Below are 21,984 nucleotides of genomic sequence, written 5' to 3'. Positions count from 1 at the left end.
ATTTGAAAGCACAGGCTGTTAACAATATGTCTGCTTCCATGAATCAGGAAGTAGTAACAGTGCAGATTTATTTTAAGATTTGCATCAGCTGTAACAAAGAAATGTTTTTTGTTTTTTTTGGTTTAAAGGTTATGATGGTGTTGTGTATCTTTTAGAGCAGAGAGGACTTCTGAGTTCAGGTCCGCTTCAACTGTCCCTCAGAGGGGGTCACAATGTAATCCCTACCTTAGTCATATGTCTATGTATGTATCATAGTCTAGGATGCCAATTAACCTATCTTTATGTTTTCTTATTGTGAGAGGAAACTGGAGTGCCCAGATGAAACCCATGCAGACACGGGGGACTCAGCGCTGCAAGACGAGTGTTCTAACCACTACACCACCATGCTGCCCACATAGCATTATATATGATGACAAATGACCAGAGCGAATACAGAATTACAGTGCTGTGAAAAACTATTTGCCCCCTTCCTGATTTCTTATTCTTTTGCATGTTTGTCACACTTAAATGTTTCTGCTCATCAAAAACCCTTAACTATTAGTCAAAGATAACATAATTGAACACAAAATGCAGTTTTAAATGATGGTTTTTATTATTTAGTGAGAAAAAAAACTCAAAACCTACATGGCCCTGTGTGAAAAAGAAATTGCCCCCTCAACCTAATAACTGATAAAGAATAAGAAATCCGGAAGGGGGCAAATAGTTTTTCCCATCACTGTATATAAGGTTTACTAAATAAATTGTTTGGTACATTGTCCTGACAGCAGTTTAGCATTAGGCATAAGAATAATGTGTGTTTGCTTTGAATATCACCACACATGTACAGGGGTACGTACAGTATATTATTTCTGAAGGTCTAGTTGGACACAAGCTATTACCGAGTTAAAATAATCTATTTTATCTTAAAACAAAAGTTTGCCAGAAGGAATTTGTGATAAGTCAGGTTGGAGTGAGCATATGAGCATATGATGTCTCCCACGATGTACCACTGCTGAATATGCAAATTATCCCTTCTTGTCTCTGTAAGCTAACCACTCCTCCAGAACCGCTTGACTGCAATGATGTGTCAGCTTGTTAATTGTACAGAGCCACTTTTTTAAAGTTTTATATAATTTAGTTTTGCATAGCATCAAAAGAAATTAGAAACATTCTGGGCAAAAACAAATTAAAAAGCTATTACCAGTTAAAAGGATAAGGAGATAAAGACACATTTTTGGACAAACATTTGATAAGAGTCAAATCTTTTGTCAAGATGACCGTGCAAAGCTCAATTTTCCTGCTTAATCAACCATTCAATTTGATCAGATCCATTCTGCTCGATCGATGGAAATAGGCTAATGGAAATAGGCAGATATCTGGATGAATCAACTAATGTATTTGATCGCACAGGATTAAAAATATTGTTTTATTATGAAGGAATCTGCTATTCACGATTTTTATCGACACAAGATTGTTTTTTAATCTCAGAGCATGGAGGCACAGCTTCGGTCAGCTTGATTAGTAAAATAGATTTGCATAGGATCTCACTTGAAGTGTGTAGGTCACTTGTTGATTGACTTTCCACACTGTTGTTGATCACCCAATAAAGTCAGAAACTACGAAGAAAAGATGCCCATGGGTGGATAAATCAAATGCTCATTTTTAATCAACTCTCGACATATCGACACCTTAGCTCCACTCTCCATTGAAGCAGCTGATCAGCTGTGAGCGCGTAGCGCCGGTTCCCTGCTCCAATGCGGACTCTATCAGTGACTCAATAAGCATCTAGCACTTTATTATATTCCTTATTTGCAATTTATTCTGACTGTACATTTGAATGTACGCTAAAGCACTATTGCATTGCACTCATAGTACTTTGTTGACTGTATCAGGATTAAGATTGAGTAAGGCTACTTTCCCACCAAGACGTTGCGTTTTAGGGGACGTTATGGTCGCATAACGTGCCCCTAACGCAACACATGGTGGTGTTGAAGTTGAACGTCAGATTGAGCTTCGTTATGCAGCTCTCAAAGCAGCCGCTCCAGGTTAGTGATAGAAAGTCCGGATCTTTTTAAGGATTTGGATCATTTGAATCGGATCATTGAAAAGATCCGGATCTTTGAACCGAATCATTTGAATCATTTTACTAGGGAAGCAGACTGGGTGAAATGACTAGCAGGACAGGACTTTCCCTGCACTGTGCATTCTGTATGTTCCTGTTTCTTCCAGACAGACAGCCACTGTGAACCGAATCTTACATTGTGATGATCCGGATGATTCGACTCACAAAAAAGATCCGGATCAAATGAACGATTCGTTCATGATCCGGACAACACTAGGAGTCTCACCACGAGTCTCCACAGTGCAGTGAATATTAATTAGCCATGTGGCTGGCCTAGGAGGAGGAGGGGAGACCTCCTCCTCCAACATTACTGAGCATGTGCAAGCAGTCTAACGTGGCTTAGCCCAGTATAATGTACAGCATGCTGCACTTTCCCAGAACGTGCAGCGTTACAATGTAACGCAACGTGGGCACTGTGAACAGCCCATTGATTTATTATTGTTGTGAGTTGGGCTGCGTTACTGGCTGCTGTAACGTCAGCCTGTAACATCCCAATGTGAAACCAGCCTAAAGGAGGCCACACACGATACAATAAAATGATCTAATTTTAGGGCAATTCGATAATGCTGATCGGATCTCCCGAAAAAAATCAAGTTTTTTTTTCATTCGACTGAAAAATCTGAACGGATTTCCCGTTTTTTTTTTTTTTTTTTTTTTAGATTTTTATCGATCCGGAATGCTGGAAATTTTTCTTCAATTTTGCTTAAGATTGTATGATGTGTGTTATATTGTCAATTTATTAACATACACACCCTAGAAATTGTCTCAGAGTTTCCAATTATTTTTATAAAAATTTAACGCATGTGTGTGGTACATTGGTCATATTTTTGAAATGTTACAATCAGTCAGAAAAATGTATTGCAATTCTTGAATTGAACAGATATTTAAAAAAATGTATGGTGTGTGGCCACCTTTATGGTGATCTTTTGATTGATTGATTTGTGTGGTTTTTCTGACCCAGTGTTTTGCACAATATTTTGCACAATGGCCTCAATTCACTAAGATCATGCTGGAGATAATAAGGCAAGAGAAAAAACTTACCTCCACACAGTGAGAGAGTTATCTTATCTCTTCAATCCTTAAGTTACCTCCTCTGTAGTTAAGCTACCTCTCTGTAGTTATTTTCACACTCCGTTAATTAACAGCCTGTCTTTAACTTTAGAATTCTGGAGTTATTTTAAGGATTGAAGAGTTAACTTAAAGACAGGAGAGTTAACTTTAGGTTTGCCTGAGGTAAAATGTTTCCTGAATACTACATGCCTCATCACCATGGTGATAACTCTAGAAACGTTATTAAAGACAGGAGATAAGCTTAGTGAATTGAGGCCAATATATTTTCTATCAGACATAGCAACCCCCCACCCCTTTTTGCTTCCAAATGCTGTTCACCTTCATATTGTTTTATACATGATACATTTTGATACATTTATCATGATACATTTTGTAAGCAGGTTGTCTGATTATAATGATTTTTCAATGGTTTTATTTATTGTAGTGGTGATTTGTCCAAATAAACTTGAATTACATGTGTTTACTTTAAAAATAGGTATGTGATTTTTTTCACTCATGGGCATCTTTTTTTGATATTACAGCCGAATGTATGGAACTTTAACCAAATATTGGTACTTTTGGCTCTAACTCGCTGGTTATACACCCAATAAAGTGAATCACTTAATCGCTCTGTGAAAAATTGAGTGATGTACGGTCACCTTTATTTGGACCAGCGAGTCCTGAAGTGGTTTGATAGTGTAATGGTTAAGGGTTCTTCCTCTGACACAGGCGACCTGGGTTCAAATCTTGGCTCTGCCTGTTCAGTAAGCCAGCACCAATTCAGTAGGAGACATTGGGCAAGTCTCCCTAACACTGCTACTGCCTATAGAATGTGTCCTAATGGCTGCAGCTCTGGCGCTTTGAGTCCGCCAGGAAAAAAGCGCAATATAAATGTTCTGTGCTTGTTTATTTGTTTGTAAAGAGAGGTATGCATTCATTCGTCTCTCTGTTGGGGGGGGGGGGGGGGGGGACAAAACCAGGAAATACCGGCAATGTTGATTACGAGGTACCCTAGCAAGGTTGATTGAACAAAAATTAGACTGATACTCCTGATCTGACCTTATGTGAACAGATTGGGTGCCTGTATTTAAAATCTGTATGAAGCTCTATTCAGACTTGTATTTTTCAGCTATAGCTGGGGGATGTGTGATGTGTGGCAGATCTAGCCTTGTTTTCTTTACTACCCAAGAAATCACTATTGGTGTTACACTGCTTATCAAGCAGATAATACGTAGCAACTGTATGACATTTACCTGTGCACTGCTCATCATGCGTTTCGCTCTTTTCTTCAGTTCCTCGTTCTCTTTATCTACTTCATCTTTTTCTTTCTGCAGCTTATTAATTGCTTTCTGCTTTCCTCGCAGCTCCTGGTTTAGGTTTTCAAGGTCTTCTGCGAGGTTATTCTCTCTAGCCTTGCTACTTTTCAGGGCCTCTTTAAGCTTTAGTTGTTGCTCATTTAAATCTTCAATCCGTGCCTGTAACGATAATATCATGTCTCTTCACAATTAAATTTGCCTACTTAAAATACCACAAAGGAATTAGGTTGCGGATTAAAACTCTGTAATCAGCTTTTAAGTTAAGAAAGGATAATGTAACAATTTTCATTTGCAACCAACCCAAGCACCATGGGACATCATTTGCAAGGAGATGCTTAATGAGAGAATTTGCTGCAAATGAATTATTTAACTCTTGTATCCACGAAAGGAATATCAATATAACAAGCTAGACAACACGGGTTACAGAAATGCTTTCCATGTTAGCTCACCTCATTCTACCTTATTGATTCCAAGATCAATACCATGTCAAGAGGCAAAATAATATATAAATACCATGTGGAGGCCTCTTAGATTATTTCCAAAAATGCCAATAGGAAGCTAGCTGAGTCAGGAATGCACAACTATTTATTAAGCAGAGAAACTGCTAAGGGACCATACATACGGGTTCAGTAACACCACTATATAAAGGGTTTTTTTTTCTCTCTTTAACATAAATACCAGTCTATAATCATGTAATATTTATTTTTCTATCTTTATGTAGCAGTAATAATTGCCTCAGTACTTTACAGATTACTTTGAAAAAGCTCACAATTGGGAATGTAATACTTAATTCCAGGGCCTATTTGCGAAGACGACAATGCAGACCAAGGGTTCCCTTGACACCGCTTTCCCAACAGAACAATTTTTATAGTAAGGCTGCACCAACAGGGTCCTGGTGGTGCACCCACTCCTTTGTGTTCTGGTGTGGCCACAGCCTGTGTGGCCACAGCCTGTGTGCCAACATGTGATGGCACCAATGTACACAGCACGTATGGGGATGCCAAGCTGTTGGGCATTCTCACATATATATATATATATATATCACATCTCATCTATAAGACTATGCTTCCATGGGTTTCGCCTAGGCTTTTATACTAAAGTATCTAGAAAACACATTAAACATTTATGGCAGATTCATGAAGTGCTTGCTTACATTGTTAAGCCTGTGAATCAAGATCTCCTACTCTGTGTGTTTCTAAATATTATAGTACTAAAGTTGAATTCTTATTGAATAAAAGGAAAGCACTCATGAATCGCTCAGCGGTTTGTGTTTCAATGATATTGGAGTACCAAATGCTGCATATGGAAATGACTATGACAAAACCTACAACTGTTATGTCAGTGGAGCCTGCTTCATTGTTTTTAAATTTATTTCTCTGTATCCAAATGTGGATGGTAATCACGTATAAAAAATATGCTTCAAGCACAGGATTTGTTACTTGTGTATCCGTGATATAAGAATACACAATACAAATAATAAATTAATAAATTAGATACTGAATAAGGAAAAGTTATGCAAGTTTGTTGTACATGCAGGTACATTACATTGCAGTTATTACTTTCTATGTTTGCTTATAATTAACTACTACAGCCCTTACCTATGGCATTTAATTTCCCCTGGTGCACAATACCTTTGAAAAAGGTAATATAAATAATGGTGGTAATGTTATTAATACAAGTTCATTGCTTGGTGGCTGCATTGTACACTCAGCGGTGCAGGTATCCACATGGGGCTCGACCCTTCTCGAGGATTGTTATCCAATGATCACATTCGTTTAACTACTTTATCCACCACTACAATATATTTACGTCCTCTGTGATTTCATCTAAGCCACGAGGACATAGAAATATGTCTTGTAGTTAAAGCACAGCTGTGCACGATTGGGCTACTCATGTTGAAGCCTCTTACACTATCTGCTGCAGCACTAATTGATGAAAGGGAATATCTGTTGCCTGAGGCAATAAGAGTGATTTTTACCATTAAAAATGCTTTTATTTTCTTAGTTCATAGTGAAAAATACACACTAGCATTATTTTAGAATCAAATATCTTCACTATAAATTGTGACAGGAGCATAATTTAAGCTTTGTGATAAACGGTAGAAATAGCCAAACAAAATTTGTATTTTTTATCTACAGTAGCACTTTTTATTTTTTAAACCGGAATTAGTAAAACTGGAAAATGTGTTTGGGGGGGGGGGGAGGGGGGTGATGTATTTTTTCCTCTTTACCCCATTAAAATGCATAAAAAACTAAATTGTTCGAGGGGAAAAATCACCATACAATGAAAGCCTAGTTTGCGATAAAAAAAAAAACAAAAACATAAATATATCATTTAGGTGTCATAAGAAGGGATAAAGTTATTGCTGATTAAATAGGGACATAGCTAAAATGTCAAAACTGCTCTGGTCCATAAGGTGGAAACAAGGTCTGGATGCGAAGTGGTTAATATTGATGCAGGTAAGCAGCATACAAAACTAGCACAACATTTTGGGTCATTCACCCGTTGTGAAACAAAGGCCAAATAGCCCTAAGCGCTGTACTGGTTTTGTATGCTGTTTAAGGGCCTATATCCACTAGTTTTGCATCAGTTTTTTTGCATCCAGTATTCTGGATGTGGCTATTTCGGACCTGTTTCCACTACACGCGGATTCTGGATGCAGAAAAACTGACTCCAATGAATTCATATAGGCCTGTTTCCACCAGGGGCGGACTGACCATTCGGGCACTCGGGCACAGACAAAGGGCCCGTGGTCGGGGGGGGGGCGACAGAGAACCCTGAGCAGGAGGGGAGACAGCCAGTGAAAGGGAGCTGTGCTCAAGACCAGACTAGCGGCGCACAGATCAAAGCTCCCTCCGGTGGCTGTAACAGCGGTAAGTCTCTGCCCGCTGTCAGCCGCTGCGCAGACACTTAAATATTCTGGAGGAGAGAGCCAGGAAGGGGGGCCCCAAGGTGAGGGAAGGGTGGGGGTAAGCTTTCCCCCTTCTCCATCGCTCTGCTCACAGCTCCCTTTCACTGGTTGCCTCCCCTCCTGGGGACACCTACAAACCTGGCTACATATACTGGGAACACCTATACAGCTGGCTACATATACTGAGGACACCTATACACCTAGCTACATATACTGAGGACACCTATACACCTGGCTATCCTGGGGGCAGCTATACACCTGGCTACATACACTGGGAACACCTATACGCCTGGCTGCATATACTGGGAACACCTATTCAGCTGGCTACATATACTGTGGGGACACCTATACACCTAGCTACATATACAGGGGACACCTATACACCTGGCTATACTGGGAGCAGCTATACACCTGGTTACATATACTGGGGACACCTATACACCTGGCTATACTGGGGGAAGCTATACGCCTGGCTGCATATACTGGGAACACCTATACAGCTTGCTACATATACTGGGGGGGGGGACCTATAGACCTGGCTACATATACTGGGGACACCTATCCACCTGGCTACATATACTGGGGACACCTATACACCTGGCTACATATACTGGGGACACCTATCCACCTGGCTACATATACTGGGGACACCTATACGCCTGGCTGCATATACTGGGAACACCTATACGGCTGGCTACATATACTGGGGACACCTATACGGCTTGCTACATATACTGGGGACACCTATACACCTAGCTACATATACAGGGGACACCTATAAACCTGGCTATACTGGGGACAGCTTTACACCTGGCTACATATACTGGGGACACCTATACACCTAGCTATACTGGGGGCAGCTATACACCTGGCTACATATACTGGGGACAGCTATACAGCTGGCTACATATACTGGGGACACCTATAGACCTGGCTACATATACTGGGGACACCTATCCACCTGGCTACATATACTGGGGACACCTATAGACCTGGCTACATATACTGGGGCCACCTATAGACCTGGCTACATATATTGGGGACACATATCCACCTAGCTACATGTACTGGGGAGACCTACAGACCTGGCTACATATATTGGGGACACCTATACACCTGGCTACATATACTGGGGACACCTATAGACCTGGCTACTTATTCTGGGGACACCTATAATCCTGGCTACCTATTCTGGGGAGAACCTATAGACCTGGCTACTTTTACTGGGGACACCTATAGACCTGTATACCTGCACTGGGAAAACCTATATACCTGGTTACTTCCACTGGGGATACCTTTTGACCCGGTTACCTATACTGGGGGCACCTATTTTGGGGGAACTGCTGCCGGGTTAACTATTTTTGAAGAACTGCTGCTGTCAGATTAAGTGTATTTTGGGAAACAGCTGCCAGATTGTGTATTTTTGGGAAACCGCTGCCAGATTGTGTATAATGGGGGAACCGCTGCTTACAGATTATGTGTATTTTGGGGGAACCACTGCTGCCAGATTACATGTACTTTTGGTGATCCGCTGCCAGAGTACGCAAATTTTGGGGAGCCACTGCCAAATTATGTGTGTTTGGGGGAACCGCTGCTGCCAGATTACGTCTATTTTTGGGGAACGACTGCCATATTATCTGTATTTTGGAGGAACCTCTGCCAAAGTGCATGGATTTTTGGTGAAATGCTGTCAGATTACATGTATTTTGGGGGGAAACACTATGGCAGAGTTCAAACTTCCCCAGCAGACCTTTTACACCACTGCAAAGGTCATGTATATTTTGCCCTACCCATGACCATGCCCACATTCTGTTGCGTGACCACACCCATTTTTTGGCACGCCGTGCAGGGGTATTTGTCAGTATAAAATATCTGTTGTCAGTAAATTATTATATCTTAGTCTGTAAACAAATAACGTGAAAGGTGGGAAACACTGGTATGGGGGCCCCATAATCTCCTATTGCCCGGGGGCCCCATGAGTTGTCAGTCCGCCCCTGGTTTCCACTAAAAGCAATTTGCAGATTTCTGCATCATGCATGGTTTCCCATACAATGAAAACATTTGTGGAAACAAGCACATAGGCATTCATTGGAGTCAGTTTTTCTGCATTCAGAATCCGTGTGTAATGGAAATCGGCCTATGGGCAAGTTTCCACTAAACGCAATTTTTCTGATGCAGAATTCACATAGGCATTCATTAGTCAGTTTTTCTGTATCCAGAATCCGTGTGTAATGGAAACAGGCCCTTACCGCATCTATATTAAATAAATGTGCTCATCCTCTATAATAAAACCCTAATGTCTCTGTGTCCCATGTCCCTGTGTGTGTCCCATTTGCACTCTGCGCATGTGCAGGGACGCAGAGACACCGAGGGAGAGTGACGCGCTGCAAGTGATGATGGGCGAAGGGACGGACGGGACGGCCTGGCGGGCGTGCACGGGTGTGGCGCGCATGCGTGGCGGGCGTGCGGCGGAAATGTGCGGGCGCATGCGCAGTGACAGACCTAGCCCGGGCTAAGGTCACTAGTTGGATAATAATCCTCAATGGGTCAAGGCCTATTTGGATATCTGTAGTGCTGGATGAATGGCTGGAGGCTGGATGAACCTCTAGCCTTATAGGGACTCCCCGTGATATAGAGTCATATTCCTGAGGCCTGTACAGAACCTCATCACAACCATAAAGTAGCATCCATCTGTTTTGACAGTAAAGGTGCATACACATAAACTGTGTACCTAGTGCTCATCTTTAGGGTGACACTGTGGGCAATGAGTGCCATGCAGATCTATCACTCTGGTATAGCCAAGCAACGTACTGTTTCTATGGAGAGGGGAAGAGGCTGGACACAAATACACAGCTTCCAATGGGTGGGATATTCATGAGAATAATACACTAGTTCATCAGTGTTGGTAAGAGAACTAGTGTATCAGATCCATAAGCCCTGTGAAAATGCTAGATTTCTGACGGAGATGGCCCCAAATGCCCATCTCGGCTGAGTTCCCTCTCATGGTTATATATTACAGGATAATAGAAAAAGAAGGAAACGGTACTTTGCAAACAATTTTTATTGCACCAATTCTTAAATAAGATCAAGAGGAGATTTAAGCCATCAATGTATGTATACAAGACAAATAATATACATGAACAAAGCAATAGAGATTAGGCAACAAAACTAGTTTGTTTTGAGCCAGTTCTAAATCTTCATCAGGCCTTTAACAGGGGGATGCAATCTCCATATAATTATCCAATAGCTTCATTAAAACACTTAGAAAAGTACAAAGACAGTGGACTGTATCACACCCATCCTGTAGTAAAGGGTAGATCTTGGAAGCAGAGTGCAACAACGTGGAAGCAAAGTGCAGCACAAGGTTTCCTATTTTCTAATATGCTGTAATACACAACTATTAGATATGTAGTGTGGTGGAACACCTGAAGGATATTTTTTTTAGTATTCTATATTGTCTTCCTCTGAACATGATTATAAAATAGGAGTTCCCTGTAACACCAGTTAATTATTACACATCAACAGGAAAGAGCCATTTGACTTTTCAAATTAAAACACAAAATGTCCCTTCTAAAACAGATCTAGTTAGTAGACACTGTGCCCCCTGTGCCTCTAGGGTCCCCCTGTGCATCCACAGTGCCACCCTGTGTCTCTAGTGTCCCCATCTGCACCTTATGCTATTTACTCATCATTGAAAATGCCCATGCTGCTCTAAACTAGCTATCAGTCTTTCTTCTCCTTCAATGTTGAAGTGACATCATTGTAATGTGTATGCCACAGCAATCCACCCCTTAGTGTATTGTTCATTGTCCCAGCAAACAACCACTCTGCAAAAGCACAATCACATGGGAGACACGGTGTACATACAAATATTTACAGGAGTTCTAATATACACAAAAAGGGGAAAAAAACACACTCATTTTATTTGTTTTTAAATTACAAATGGAGTTACCGAAATGTACATGCACAAAGGATTTGAAATACTGTACCCCAAAAACTATACCTATTTTGTAAGAAGGGTCTCTATCCAGCAGTCTAAAGATTTGCAAACTGGCTATATTCATCTGTTCCAAAACTGCACCTCCAGATTATAAAATGTATTTTATATACAATTTCAGACCCGAGTAAATACATAGCAACAATATGAATTCAATGCACGTTATTTACATCAAATCCAGAAGCATCATTTCTGGCCACATCCTTGGCCAATCATGCATGTTCCAGCAAAGCATATATAAAATAAATTGTCAACATTCTCACCTTTAAATCTTTGGTCTGTCCATCAACAATCTGCTGAATGTTGAAATTTTCCTCCTTTTGTGCTGCGGCAGAAATAATCTGCTGTTCGGCATGAGCGGTCATTTCTGCCCGAAGAGCCAGCAGAGCTTTGCTTAAAGCCTGGAAAAAATAATGGCATGCATAAGCGAGGATGTCAAATATAGAAATCAATAAATGCTGGCACTGCTAGTGGATAGCATGACGGTATGGATGCAACCTACGGTAAGGTACTGTCTCTTAACAACAATTTTTCTCATAAATGCAATATGAAAACATTCTCCCAAAAAACCCAAAACCTTATATAATGCTCATAGGGATCGCGATACTAGAATATCAGGAGATGCTAATGGATCGCCATAGAGGACATATATAAACACTAATAGGAAGTTGAACATTGTGATAGATTTGTAAATATTAAGAGCACCTGATGGTTTGACTAAACTAACAGCATAAACGTGGAGCTGAACTCTTGCACAGGACAGAAGGAAAACATAGAGAAATGCACTCTGTATGTATTTAGAGAGTCCAGCCTGTCTAATTCTCTCTCATCTGTTACTAATCACCACTGTAATGTGATCTCTCACCTGTGTCAGCTGACTCAGAAGAGTTCCTCAAAAGGCAGAGAGTTAATTGGTAAACACAGGATGTTAACAATATGTCTGCTTCCATGAAAGCAGGAAGTAGACAGACTGCAGAGTTATTGCAGTATTTGTATCAGCTGTAACAAATAAATGTTTTGCGTTTCTTTTAGAACAGAGAGGAAGTTCTGAGTTCAGGTCAGCTTTAATGCCATCTCTAACTGCTGGGATTAGATCATAAGAAACCGAAACAAATGACTTTGGTTGCAGGGCATATACACTCACCTAAAGGATTATTAGGAACACCTGTTCAATTTCTCATTAATGTAGTTATCTAATCAACCAATCACATGGCAGTTGCTTCAATGCATTTAGGAGTGTGGTCCTGTTCAAGACAATCTCCTGAACTCCAAACTGAATGTCAAAATGGGAAAGAAAGGTGATTTAAGCAATTCTGAGCGTGGCATGGTTGTTGGTGCTAGACGGGCCGGTCTGAGTATTTCACAATCTGTTCAATTACTGGGATTTTCACGCACAACCATTTCTAGGGTTTACAAAGAATGGTGTGAAAAGGGAAAAACATCCAGTATGAGGCAGTCCTGTAGGCGAAAATGCCTTGTTGATGCTAGAGGTCAGAGGAGAATGGGCCAACTGATTCAAGCTGATAGAAGAGCAACGTTGACTGAAATAACCACTCGTCACAACCGAGGAATGCAGCAAAGCATTTGTGAAGTCACAACACGCACAACCTTATTTATTTATTTATTGTATTTATAAAGCGCCAACATATTACGCAGCGCTGAACATTAATTTAGGTTACAGACAATATTTAGGGGTGACATACAGCAATATGACAATACAGGAATAATAGAAAACCAGATCACACGGCACAGTATGAGTGCCAGGTAATGCTTAGTCATTGGATTGAGCATGTAGATTAGGCAAGTTAGGTTCACTCAGATGCATAGCATGGGTTCACAGTAATGGAGGTGCATGATCAGGTAGGACACAAAAGGAGGAGGACCCTGCCCAAAGGCTTACAATCTAGAGGGAGAGGTAAGGACACGAACGGTAGGGGACCAGAGTTCAGCTGTAGGTTTAGAGCACTTGTGAGGGGTAGTAGGCCAGAGTGAAAAGGTGAGTTTTGAGGGCTTTCTTGAAGATGTTGAAGGAGGGGGCTGCCCTAATGGGTGGAGGTAGGGAGTTCCATAGTGTTGGAGCAGCTCTTGAGAAGTCCTGGAGGCGTGCATGGGACTGGGTGATGCGGGGGGCGGTTAGGCGAAGTTCATTGGAAGAGCGGAGTGAGCAGCTAGGTGTGTACCTCTGAGTAAGATCGGAAATGTAGGTTGGACAAGTTTTGTGGACAGATTTGTAGGTCAGACACAGTATCTTGAATTTGATTCTGGACTGGATAGGAAGCCAGTGGAGGGATTCTAGGAGGGGATCTGCCGTGGTGGAGCGATGGGAACAGTGGATAATTCTGGCTGCCGCATTCATGATGGACTGCAGTGGGGCTGTTCGGGTCATAGGGAGACCAGACAGCAGGGCATTGCAGTAGTCAAGGCGGGAAATTATGAGGGCATGGATGAGGAGTTTGGTGGTGGCAGAGGTCAGGAAAGGGCGAATCTTACAGATGTTACGAAGGTGGAAGTTGCAGGACTTTGTGAGGTTTTGGATGTGGGAAGTGAAGGAGAGTGCGGAGTCCAGGGTGACACCCAGACAACGGGCTTGAGAGGTAGGGCGAATGGTAGTGTGGTTAACAGTGACATGCACATCTGGGAGGTTCGTGGATGGCCGGGGTGGGAAGATCATAAATTCCGTTTTGTCTAGATTTAGTTTCAGGAACCTAGCGGACATCCAGGAGGAGATGGCTGATAGGCAGGAGGAGACCTTGTCCATGGTAGTGGTGGATATGTCAGGGGTGTGGAGGTAGATCTAGGTGTCATCTGCATACAGATGATAGTTAAAACCCATGGAGGAGATAACCTTGCCAATGGAGGATGTGTATAGCGTGAACAGTAGGGGGCCAAGGACCGAACCTTGGGGGACTCCCACCGAGAGGTGGTTGGGGGTGGACGAGGACTCATTGAAGGCGGTCGTGAAGGAGCGGTTGGAGAGGTAGGATGAAAGCCAGGACAGGGCGAGATCGTGAATGCCCAAGGACTGGAGGGACTGGAGGAGTAGGGGATGATCTACTGTGTCAAAAGCTGCTGAAAGGTCAAGGAGGAGGAGAATGGAGTATTTATCTTCAGCTTTAGCTAAGGCAAGGTCATTGACCACTTTGGTGAGAGCAGTTTCGGTTGAGTGGGCAGGCCGAAATCCAGATTGCAGTGGGTCTAGAAGTGAGTTGGCATTGAGGTACTGGGTCAGGCGTTTGTGAACCAGACGCTCCAGGAGTTTTGAGGCAAAGGGGAGGAGGGAGATAGGACGGTAGTTAGAGGGTAGCGAGGGGTCAAGGGAGGGTTTCTTGAGCAGGGGTAGTACAGTGGCCTGCTTGAAGTCTGAGGGGAAGGTGCCTGTGGATAGGGAGAGGTTGAACAGGGTAGTGAGGACTGGGGCCAATTCCGTGAAGTGAGGCTGGAGTAAATCAGAAGGGATGGGGTCAAGGGGCAAAGTAGTGGTATGGGAAGTCTGCAGTAGGTGGTTGACTTCCTCGGTGGTAGTAGGAGTGAAGGATGTGAGGGGAGAATAGGGTGGAGGAGGAGCTGGTTGGGAGGGGGTGGGAGGTGAAGATTGGAGATTGGATATTTCTTGGCGGATGGAGACAATTTTGTTGGTGAAGTGGGTGGCTAAATCTGTGGCAGAGAGGGAGGAAACGGAGGGTGGGTTTAAGCAGGGAGTTGAAAGTGGCAAAAAGACGCCGGGGATTGGAAGCTTGTGCTCCGATAAGCTTGGTAAAGTATTCCTGCTTCGCATGAGCAAGGGCAGCGTGGAACTGCAGCAGGTTGGTCTTGTACTGTAGGAAATCCTGGTTAAGTCTAGTTTTTCTCCATTTCCGTTCAGTGGCACGTGTTTTCCTCTGGAGGTTGCGAGTATGGGTAGTGCGCCAGGGCTGGGGGTTAGGGGGTCGGTGGCGGCGAAATATTGGTGGCAGATGGGCTACAACACCCCACCCACTGGGTACCATTTTTCTCCACTACAAATAGGAAAAAGAGGCTACAATTTGCACGAGCTCTCCAAAATTGGACAGTTGAAGACTGGAAAAATGTTGCCTGGTCTGATGAGTCTCGATAGAGTCATAATTTGGTGTAAACAGAATGAGAACATGGATCCCTCTTGCCTTGTTACCACTGTTCAGACTGGTGGTGGTGGTGTAATGGTGTGGGGGATGTTTTCCTGGCACACTTTAGGCCCCTTAGTGCCAACTGGGCATTGTTTAAATGCCACGGGCTACCTGAGCATTGTTTCTGACCATGTCCATCCCTTCATGACCACCATGTACTTATCCTCTGATGGCTACTTCTAGCAAGATAATGCACCATGTCACAAAGCTCAAATCATTTCAAATTGGTTTCTTGAACATGACAATGAGTTCACTGTACTAAAATGGCCCCCACAGTTACCAGATCTCAACCACAAACAAACAATAGAGTATCTTTGGGATGTGATGGAACAGGAGCTTTGTGCCCTGGATGTGTATCCCACAAATCTCCATCAACTGCAAGATGCTATCCTATCAATATGGGGCAACATTTCTAAAGAATGCATTCAGCACCTTGTTGAATCAATGCCACGTAGAATTAAGGCAGTTCTGAAGGCGAAAGGGGGTCAAACACCATTTTAGTATGGTGTTCCTAATAATCCTTTACGTGAGTATATAGCAGTGAACTAGATTGCTGTGAAGAAAAAGGTTATGTGTAAAATACTGTATTTGCTGCATGCAAAATTGATGACAGTAGAAGTGTGATCACATCAGGTGATATTTAAAAATGTTGACTCTTTTTTTTTATTAGTGAGCAGTTTCAGGTTGCATATATCAGATTAATGGGGATTACAGACTATGGCCCTTATCCAATTCCCTGTTTCTCCTAAGTTTTCTCCTAGGAAATATTTTTTTCATCTTCTGTAAACAATAACTTTATAGCACTTTGCAACTAAAAAATTACCAAACAGTAGGTGAAAAGGTGCTGCGAAATTAGCGTTGTAAGTATTTTCTTGCTTGTTGGCGTCATCACTTAGGAGAAAACTTAGGAGAAAAAGTGAAAAGAATAAGGGACTATGATTGTGACACAGGGAAATTTCACCTAGATGCATTTTTTTCCACTTCATGCCATATCATACCACGTTTCAGTAATGAATAAGCTCAGGCAGCCCCAGCGAAGAGGACAGTTGCTACTACCTGCACACCGAGTCCGGTCAGTCCTGCTGCCAGAGATACTGCAACCCCGCCCCATCTGCAGCCATTGGTTTCTCCACAACCTTTAATGCATGGTACACACCATGCAATTTCCCATCAGATAGACAGGTCAAATCGATTATTTCCGACTGGACCGGTCTGATTTGGGATCGTTTTTCTGATTGCTTTTGTATAGAAGTGATTAGAAAATCAATCAGAAATCAGATTGGATCAGATAGGAAATTGCATGGTGTGTACCAGGCATAACACATTGCAGGACAGATCACTGTCGCATTATATTTATTTTCTGGGGAAACTCTGCCACATTATATTAATTTTATGGGTAAACGCTGTGCATTATGTGTATTTTGTGGGGTAATGGTGCACATTATGTGTATATTATGAGAAACGCTGGGCATTATGTGTATTTCGAGGAAATGCTGCCACACTATGTGAATTTTGGTGGATACGCTGCCACAATATGTGTATTTTGTGGGGGCAAAGCTGCCTCAATATGCATATTTTGTGGGGTAACGCTGCTACATTATGTGTATTTTGTGGAAAACTGGGCCGCATTATGTGTATGGTGGAGGAAACACTGCCATATTATGTGCACTATATTTTGGGGGATACACTGCAACATTATGTGTACTTTGGGGGATACGTTGCAGCATTCTGTGTATTTTGAAGGTTGTGCTGCCACATTATGTGTCTTGCTGTTTGAAGGTACCTGCCTGCTGTACCTGGACCTGTTATTTGGTGCCAAAGAGGACTGGCTGCTGCCATTTGCTGTTTGTGGCAGGTGACGTTCAATCACAGCCCAAGTTAACTTACTTAGGTTTTTGATTTAAAAAATATATATATGTTGTGTTGCTCAGCTACCGTTTATACTCAAATACAAGTCAACCTCATGTATAAGTCGACCCTAAAAGCATGATTTTTTTAATTACTCAAGTATAAGTCTATCCAGCAAAGTTAGGGGTTGCACTTGGGGACCAGAAGGAGTTATTGGCTGCACTTGGGGACCAGGATGGGTTAATGGCTGCACTGCATAAAGTATGTAGCCATTATTCCCTCCTGGGCCCCAAGTGCAGCCAATAACTCCTCGAGGACCCCACATGCAGTGATTAACCTTCTAATCTGTCCCCATGCTCCATATTAGTGTGACCAGTGTCTGTGCCTCCTGCTTCCCCTTTCAGTGTGATCTTTACATGTTCCCCTTTCAGTGTGGCCAGTGTGTGCCTTCATTGTGGAAACTATGTGCCATCTGTCACCTTTCAGTGTGCCCCTGTGTCCCCCTGGCTGTGTATTCCCTCTAGCTGTGTGGTCCATGTGTCCCAATGGCTGTGTGACCCCTGTATCCCCCTGGCTTTGTGGTGCAGTCAGCATCTGTCTCTACTTCCCCACAATGCTAAAGCAGAAAGCTTGCCACAAAGCCCCCCACCCTCCCACCACCATGCAAAGGGGCCTCTCTCTTTCTCTCCTCCTCTGTGTAATCAAATGCAGTGAGCGCTGAAGCGGAAGCCATCTTCCACTGGTAGATCTGAGAGCAGCTTCCTTTCTTCCGCCTGTGCTCACGCCGGTCTGTGTGCATTAGCACAGCTCAGGCTCCTGATGTCATGTGACTTCATGTGTGAGTGAAATACAGTACTCAGGTAGGTTAGAATATGAAATTGTGCGTTATACTGCTATCATTGTTACATCATGTCACACCTTCCAAGTATAAAAACTGCATGAAATAACCCTGCTCCCTTTGTGCAGCAAGTGCTTGGTTTTGATTATAGAACATACAGTACCTTCTGCTGCTTTTCCTTGTTGGTGACTTGGTTCTTTAGTCGTTCCACAAGATTCCTCATTGTTGCAGTTGGAGCTCTGGTGTTTGCCTCTTTCTGGGCTTCAACTTCAGTATTGAGGTAACTAATTTCCTTTTCCATCTCTGATAAGCGGGTTCTTAACTCTTCAGCTTCACCCTTATGTTTTTTTACTGCTAGAACATAATTTTCTTCTAGTCTAAGTTGGAGAAAAAAACAAAAAGAAGAAGAAACATCAGAGGGGTTAGTAGTAGGCTTAAAAGGAAGACCGAGGTAAAATAAAGAAGGAAAACTGAGCCCCTAACTTCAACAGGAGATGGAGCAGGAATGACAGGACGAGCCCGAGGACCTATGGCTAGGTTCTCTGTTATCCAGAGCTTTTCCTCCACACAGGTATGTATTACACCTGAAGTGAACTTTTCACTTTCGATTTGTTTTATAAGTGTATGTAAATATTTGGAACTCATTCAACATACACAGTTATGTAATAAAGGGGTACATGCTAAGAAACCTTCCCCCTACTAGACTGAGAAACAAATAACATTGTAAAGGTAATAGGGATCATATGTACTAAAACACTGCTCTAATCAGGGTCGGACTGGGCCACAGTAGTACATTTTTTTCCCTCGGTGGGCCCCGCCTCCAGGTCTCTGGTGGGCCCCCCTCTTTGTCTGAAAGAGCTCCAATTGCTGCCTGCAGCACAAAAGTTCTCTTCTCAGTGCTGTAATCCCTCATGCTGAGAGCAGTGGCGTAGCTAAGGAGCTGTAGGCCTCGATGCAAATTTTACAATGGGGTCCCCCAAGCACTCTATACATAACAATTGATACGACACACCAAAACCTGCCAATGGCAACTACAGTGTCAGAGGTGCAAGAAAGGGATGGGAAATAGCTTGTTAATGATTACCACTGTTCAAAGTATCTATAGAAGTGATTATTATGAGCACAGGACCAATAGAGAGGTAATACTGTAGTTGAGGGAGGGCCCTTCGGTGCCCCTTTGGCCCAAGGGCCCCGATGCGGTTGCAACCTCTGCGGTCGCAACCTCTGCAAAGTAGGACATTACTTTATATTGAAGGAGGGGACTCTATGCAAAGTTTTGCTGGGCAGCAGTGTCTCTGAATTACAATGCTGCTAAGATCATGTACATTTGGCCCTGTCCATAATACATCATGACCACGCCCACCTTCCGATGCATGGTCACGCCCTTTTTTCACCGCAATCATGGGATGTGTGGGCCCCAGGTTGAAATTTCTTTGGTGGGCCCCCAGTGTCCCAGTCCGACCCTCGCGCTAATTTCACCGATTGTTCCGTGTCACTTTAAGAAATTAAGCCATATCTCTAGAAAAGGGACCAATAAAATCAATACAATGTAGCTTCCTTAGGACCTGATGTATTTTTTTACCCCCACAACAAAATCTTCGAAGACAATGTCTAATTTAACATATAATCAAATATAAAATGTAATTGTTTTGAAGGGAGGAAGTGCTTAAAGGGAACCTGAAGTGAGAGGTATATGGAGGGTGCCATATTTATTTCCTTTTTAACAATACCAGTTGCCTGGCAGCTCTGCTGATCTATTTGGCTGCAGTAGTGTCTGAGTCACACCAGAAACAAGCACGCAACTAATCTCGTCAGAGCTGACAAAAATGTCAAACACCTAAACTGCTGCATGCTTGTTCAGACAACCCCCCAACTGTTCCAGTTACTGGGCGTATAAGACTACCACCCTTTTCCAACGCACACCAAATAAAAATTAAAAAAACATCATATACTGGTGCTATATATGAACAGATACTGGTGCTGTACTGTATGTGGTACCCAGTATATAACAGTATATAGGCGATTGACTGCTTGGATTGGTCAACTCTCCCTCTCCCCAAGCGGATTGGTCAGCTCTCCTTGTCTACCTGTTTATCAGAGTGGTATGGAAGAATACAGTGGTGTGAAAAACTATTTGCCCCCTTCCTGATTTCTTATTCTTTTGCATGTTTGTCACACTTAAATGTTCCCGCTCATCAAAAACCGTTAACCATTAGTTAAAGATAACATAATTGAACACAAAATGCAGTTTTAAATGATGGTTTTTATTATTTAGTGAGAAAAAAAATTCAAAACCTACATGGCCCTGTGTGAAAAAGAAATTTCCCCCTGAACCTAATAACTGGTTGGACCACCCTTAGCAGCAATAACTGCAATCAAGCGTTTGCAATAACTTGCAACAAGTCTTTTACAGCGCTCTGGAGGAATTTTGGCCCACTCATCTTTGCAGAATTGTTGTAATTCAGCTTTATTTGAGGGTTTTCTAGCATGAACTGCCTTTTTAAGGTCATGCCACAACATATCAATAGGATTCAGGTCAGGGCTTTGACTAGGCCACTCCAAAGTCTTCATTTTGTTTTTCTTCAGCCATTCAGAGGTGGATTTGCTGGTGTCTTTTGGGTCATTGTCCTGCTGCAGCACCCAAGATCGCTTCAGCTTGAGTTGACGAACAGATGGCCGGACATTCTCCTTCAGGATTTTTTGGTAGACAGTAGAATTCATGGTTCCATCTATCACAGCAAGCCTTCCAGGTCCTGAAGCAGCAAAACAACCCCAGACCATCACACTACCACCACCATATTTTACTGTTGGTATGATGTTCTTTTGCAGAAATGCTGTGTTACTTCTACGACAGATTTAACAGGACACACACCTTCCAAAAAGTTCAACTTTTGTCTCGGCGGTCCACAAGGTATTTTCCCACAAGTCTTGGCAATCATTGAGATTTTTTTTTTAGCAAAATTGAGACGAGCCTTAATGTTCTTTTTGCTTAAAAGTGGTTTGCGCCTTGGATATCTGCCATGCAGGCCGTTTTTGCCCAGTCTCTTTCTTATGGTGGAGTTGTGAACACTGACCTTAATTATTATTATTATTATTATTATTTTTTATTTATATAGCGCCAACATATTCCGCAGCGCTTTACAAAGCACAATAAGACGACAAGGGGAACATAGATACAGCTAACAAATATACAGCAGAGTTCCAAGCAGCACAAATATTGTTACAAAGACAGTAAACATTAGGAGGATGACCCTGCCCTTGCGAGCTTACAATCTTGCCTTAATTGAGGCAAGTGAGGCCTGCAGTTCTTTAGATGTTGTCCTGGGGTCTTTTGTGGCCTCTCGGATGAGTTTTCTCTGCGCTCGAGGTAATTTTGGTCGGCCAGCCACTCCTGGGAAGGTTCATCACTGTTCCATGTTTCTGCCATTTGTGGATAATGGCTCTCACTGTGGTTCGCTGGAGTCCCCAAGCTTTAGAAATGGCTTTATAACCTTTACCAGACTGATAGATCTCAATTACAGTACTTTTGTTCTTATTTGTTCCTGAATTTCTTTGGATCTTGGCATGATGTCTAGCTTTTGAGGTGCTTTTGGTCTACTTCTCTGTGTCAGATAGCTCCTATTTAAGTGATTTCTTGATTGAAACAAGTGTGGCAGTAATCAGGCCTGGGGGTGACTACAGAAATTAAACTCAGGTGTGATAAACCACAGTTAAGTTATTTTTTAACAAGGGGGGCAATCACTTTTTCACACAAGGCAATGTAGGTTTTGAGTTTTTTTAA

The 21,984-nt window shown here is 42.5% G+C and overlaps 1 protein-coding gene across 4 annotated transcripts in view; it reads right to left on the bottom strand.

Moving 5' to 3' along the window:
- The window catches only part of CEP290 (centrosomal protein 290), a 272,670-nt gene that overhangs the window by 107,938 nt on the left and 142,748 nt on the right, over positions 1–21,984 (bottom strand). For all 4 annotated transcript variants that reach the window (XM_068276835.1, XM_068276834.1, XM_068276837.1 and 1 more), the window contains exons 37-39: positions 18,367–18,580; positions 11,639–11,776; positions 4,405–4,626 (exon numbers count right to left, since the gene is read on the bottom strand). In XM_068276835.1, coding sequence (XP_068132936.1) covers positions 4,405–4,626; positions 11,639–11,776; positions 18,367–18,580 — 574 coding nt within the window. The remainder of the gene's footprint in view (positions 1–4,404; positions 4,627–11,638; positions 11,777–18,366; positions 18,581–21,984) is intronic.

The sequence above is a fragment of the Hyperolius riggenbachi genome, chromosome 3 (assembly GCF_040937935.1).
Source record: "Hyperolius riggenbachi isolate aHypRig1 chromosome 3, aHypRig1.pri, whole genome shotgun sequence".
NCBI lineage: Eukaryota > Metazoa > Chordata > Amphibia > Anura > Hyperoliidae > Hyperolius > Hyperolius riggenbachi.
The sequence above is the reverse complement of the archived record's forward strand: the minus strand, read 5'-3'. Positions and strand labels throughout refer to the sequence as shown.